The 5059-nt window shown below is 37.1% G+C and overlaps 1 protein-coding gene across 1 annotated transcript; it reads right to left on the bottom strand.

The window, feature by feature from the left end:
• Positions 1-78: 78 nt before the first annotated feature.
• LOC131632231 (uncharacterized) lies at positions 79-4850 on the bottom strand (the record flags this gene model as incomplete). Its single annotated transcript, XM_058903013.1, has 6 exons — positions 4154-4850; positions 3631-4072; positions 2632-3548; positions 1362-2543; positions 1025-1243; positions 79-882 (listed from the first exon to the last, which is right to left on the bottom strand). Coding segments are annotated over exons 1-6 (4261 nt in total), but the record flags the coding sequence as incomplete, so codon positions are not given.
• Positions 4851-5059: the final 209 nt, after the last annotated feature.

Consider the following 5059-nt stretch of genomic DNA (forward strand, 5'->3'; position numbering starts at 1 on the left):
TAGATAAATTAGAACATATATATATTATTACAGTGACTTGAAAAGTAAAAATGAAGTATTTAAGGGGTAAAATAATACCTGGCATCATGTTTAGAACATGATTATTAATTTGTTCAACAACTTCAATTGTTGATGCCAATATAGCCCGACTTTTCAAGTAATCGTAAGATCTAAAGTTATCCAAAAAAGCAGGGCAGGTACTGTCAACAATTGAAACAATAGGATCATCAAACTGTTCTATTAACATATCACGTGGAATGTCAATTTCAGCATGACCATCGTTAGGCTCACAAAGTCGCCCTTCACCCAATTTCAATAGCCATTTTGAAAACTGATCAATTTCTTTTGTTTCCACATCAGTCCGACCACCCTTCAAACGCATATTTTTGGTTAAAGTCAAAACCTGACATGAGTGCCATATATAAGACACATTTATAGTAGCGTGAACAATATCGGATCTACTACCCCTAGGAATAAAATGCAAGATTTGTCTAAAATCTCCACCAAATACTACTACCTTTCCACCAAAAATAACCTCAGAGTTTCTATCAGTACTCATAACATCCTTTAATGTCTTGTCAAGTGCTTCAAAACAATATTTGCTTGCCATAGGGGCCTCATCCCAAATGATCAAATCTGTTTCTCCAAGTAACTGTCCGTATTCATCATTATATTCAATATTGCAGGTAGAGTTTTCCAATGTGGGCACAGGCAATTTGAATTTAGAATGAGCAGTTCTGCCTCCAGGTAATAATAATGATGCTATTCCACTCGAAGCTACTATTAAAACAATTCGATGTTTACACCGCATAGCAGTTGCAAGTGTCTTCCACATGTAAGTTTTTCCAGTGCCTCCGTATCCATGTAAGAAAAATACCCCACCTTTTTTGATTGTTAACAGCCAACATTATCTTGTCAAATATTGCCCTTTGTTCATCTTGAAGAATATGAAATTGAATTAGGAAGCAATTGGTGTATCGTTATTTCACTATGAAATTTATTATTGACTGATAAAGTAAGTTACCTGTCAGAGCAGTGAAAAGATTATGGTACTGTGACCTCATAAGATCGATGTCATAATTTCTCTCTTCATAGATCAATCGGTTTCCCAGTTGTTGCAGCACATAATCATCTGGATATGGTATAGGCTTGAAATCTTTAAGACTCCTGCGATTTGCTTGCAGCAGGATTTCGATTTCAATTAACGTCAACATCTTTGTTTGTTCTTCAGTTAGCACCAAAGCTGTATACGATAAAAATTGATTAACTTTTTGCATTCAAATTGTATTGAAAATAGTATGAATATATAAATTTTGATCTACCTTTGTTATTTGCCAAAGTCCTTTGGGAGTGCAAGATACCATCTGAAAGCAGAATCCATGTTTTCTTCCATACATTTGCTGGTCTGTTGACAGTCCCAGAAAGTAGCATAACAACAAATAATTTGTGCAAGAAATGTCTGGATCCCCAGTGGCTGGCCTCTTTAATAGCACCTATATATTCTCTATCATCTTCCAGGAAACCCATTGCGAAGCATGCGTCCCTAAATGAGTCGTATTGTCTGTCTCCGACCTTACAAATATCTTCATAAGTTTTTGGTCCTTTCACCACTGTTAGCATCATCCTTAGATAATAGAGTTCCCCGGTTGTTGGTGGAACCCAAATGAGCCTTCCAATTGTAAAACCTTTTTTCCTTGGTTTCCATGAGCGCGTTTTCTTGACATATACAAACTTAGAAACAAACTGCCCATATGTCAATTGTTGTGCTTCCTCATACCGATCATTTGCGAGTAACCACGAAGTAAACATAGATTCAGTTATACTTGCTTTTTCCAAAACATTTTCCATCCTTTCAAAATCAGTGTAGTACAATGGCTTCTCACCGATAAGATAATAGAACATACGTTCAACAGCCGGTTTCCTTCCATGAATCTTGTAAGAAAATAGCCGCCAACATGCCTCAGCTGGTGATACGTATCTACAATCAAGGTATTCTTTAATCTCATCAATTACCTTCTCAGCATTATTGCATGATGTTCTTGATCGCGAAACAGATGCAGTGATTCGGTCGTAACCCTTGTGAATGTATTTGAAGAGGTATTTGATTGAGGTGCTTTGGTTACACCACTCCATGTTGATGTGAGCATCATATTTAAGAAGTAACCTGGTATTATAGGGAACCACAGATCTGTTGTCCAAGGTAATACCGTTTTTAGTAACGGTAAAAGTTTGTGAACTTCTCTTGTAAACCGGGTAACCATCATGATCAACAATGGTAGTTTCACTGAACTTTTTAGGGAAAAACTTTGAACATCTGCCATTTTTCATGCAGGGACATTTCGGTCGAGCAAGACCACATGGACCATGCATCATCTGTGTCTTAACTAACTGATACAGCCTAGGATGCAGTTGGGGATCCGGTATCTCCGCTGAAATTATGTTGTCAATATCAGGTGGGGTTGGGTACTTGCTTTGTGGATGTAAAAAAATGAGAATATGAGCATGTGGCAATCCTCTTTTTTGGAATTCTATAGTGTAGATGTCTGCAAACAAAGGTAATAATTTAACATGAGTCCATAAATAATAGTTATGAAATGGATTTTAAACAAATACAATAACTGCAAATCTTACATGCCAGCACTTTTCCAAGAACATGTCGCTTTGTTATGTCAACCATAAGTTCGTCAAACTTCATTTTGAAGACCTTTGAAACTATGTCCGGACGATCAGCTGGGTTTAAATTCCTTTTGGATAGGTGACGTGTAATCTCAGGCCATTTAGGATTGCAGGTAAATGTTATAAATAAATCAGGGAAACCAATTGCACTGGAAATAGCCATTCCATCAAAATACAATTGATCCATATATCTCTTGCTACCTACAAATGAGGATGGTAAGACAACTCTTCTGCCAGTTTTAGAATGCGCTTGCTGCTGACTGCTTTCACATTGTTCATTAATCCTTGTATATTTCCCAACTCTTAGCTTGGATTGATTTTTTCTCAACCAGTTAAGTCGTTCTGATTCCATCATTGTATATCCATCCACTAAAAACTGTTGAAATAGTCTCCTTGAGTGCAGAAGTGTCCTCGCCTCATTTTTTCGTTCTTGCAATCGGAAACATAGCCAATCTTTGATAGTTTGACGATTTTGCTTGGTAACCTGCTTTTCATGTTTAAACTTATGTAGTATATTATCTCTGTATCCATCTTCTTCGTATGGAAATATCATCGGATATTGATAGGATAGATAAGCTGAATGAAACTCATCTATCCGTTGTAGATGACCATCACGATGTTGAACAACGATGTCTCTCTTAGATGCGGTGTCCACGTCACCAACGATAAGAGCAGCAACTTCCGACACAGTTGGATGGTTATAGACACGACCGTCGGAAGATCTTTCCGAAATAAGTTTCAGTTTAAGATCTTGAAAACCTGTTTGTTTCATCATATCCCTTGCCATTCTAAAAGCTTTGGCATGGGGATTATATTCATCTAACATCAACTTTAACTTAGTTACAATAGACCTGTCCACATTTTTGCTGTCCCTGTCATGAAAAATATGCCATGTTAATCTATAAAAAAAGTTTGCAATGTAAAGAAAAATAATGAGTTAGGTGAAAACAAAACTTGAAACATTTGATTATGTTGTTAACTTCATTGTCCGTATCAAAAATATATAGTTGAGCATATTTTGGTATTTGTCCTTGTTCAGGAAGCAAACTTCCGATTCTGTGGCATGTTTGTCCGTGCAGTCGTAATGTTGGAGGACCTCCGCCTTCGTTGATGGAAGTGTCAAACTTCATTCCAGGGGATGTAAACGAAAACATTGCATTGTAGGTTCGTATGTTGTTTTGGAAATTATTTGCATCTTTCAAATTGGGATCGAACAGAAGAGTGTTAAGAAGTGGTGGTGGTGTTACCAATAATGGTGCAACAATTTTTCCTCCCTTACAACATAAACTGAACTTTGGTATAGTTGTATGTCTTGAGTTCCCTTTACGCTCCTGATACCACATATAGGCACCACAGTGTGTGCACTCCCATACAGGATCTCCAATATCAGAGTATACTATATTTGGGGAAAAGGAAAAATTGTAAAAAAAAGTAACATGAAGAATATAAAGATATGTGGGTGTTAAAAAAATTTGACCTTCATCATGGGAATTCGGTATAGGAACTTCAGTTTGATCTTCATCTGAATCCGAATTGGGCTCCATAGCGTTGTCCGAATCAGTTTGGCTGCAGGTATCATCATTTGAGTAATCAATAGAACCCAAATTTGTATAAAAAGCATAATGTGGGCTCTGGGACAAAATAGTTTGGGATGTTGTCTGAAGGTTGAAAGGTGCATTAACAATTGGTTTATGAGGAAGAATGGTTTGATTGAAGCTGTTAATAAGATTTTGTCTAAGTGGAAGAGTAAAGCAGGGTGTCTTAAGAGTGTTATTTCTTTTCAGAGGACGACTTGAAGAAGCTGGGTGAGACGATTTTGATGTAGTTGTGGGAAAAGGTGTATATTCCATGGAAGGCGTAGTTGGAATGGGAGTAGTTGTTGGGTTTTTTCTGAAATAAGGGTAAACATTTTCCTTATTGGCAAGGTGAATAGGAAGGATGTTGGTCATTCGATGGTTAGTTGAAATAGGACATTGGTGTTGGGTTGATGTAGGAGGTGTATTGACAGTATTTTCAAATGTCACGGAATTTGGAATGGGTGTGAGATGCTGATGAGGGGATTGGGAGGAATTAACATTGGTGGAGTTGTTTTTCTTTGTGATCAAGCTGAGTCTTCTTCTCTTTCTAGCCAGGAAAGTCGGGCTTTGTTCCTTGGAAAAATGTGGAGGTTCCATTTATGCCAAGATTCTTAGTGGTTGATGGAAAAATGTGGAAAAGAGGTTCTTAGAAGATGGAAAAAAAAGATGATGACAATGGTTCCTTGTAATGATACACGGTTAAATCCATGTTAATATATGGAAAGGAGGCAATGGTGACAATGCAAGTTACTCAAATATTTTGTGTCATTCTGAAGGGAAAAAATGCAGAAGCTGTTTGTGTTTTT

The sequence above is a fragment of the Vicia villosa genome, unplaced genomic scaffold, assembly GCF_029867415.1.
Source record: "Vicia villosa cultivar HV-30 ecotype Madison, WI unplaced genomic scaffold, Vvil1.0 ctg.000920F_1_1, whole genome shotgun sequence".
NCBI lineage: Eukaryota > Viridiplantae > Streptophyta > Magnoliopsida > Fabales > Fabaceae > Vicia > Vicia villosa.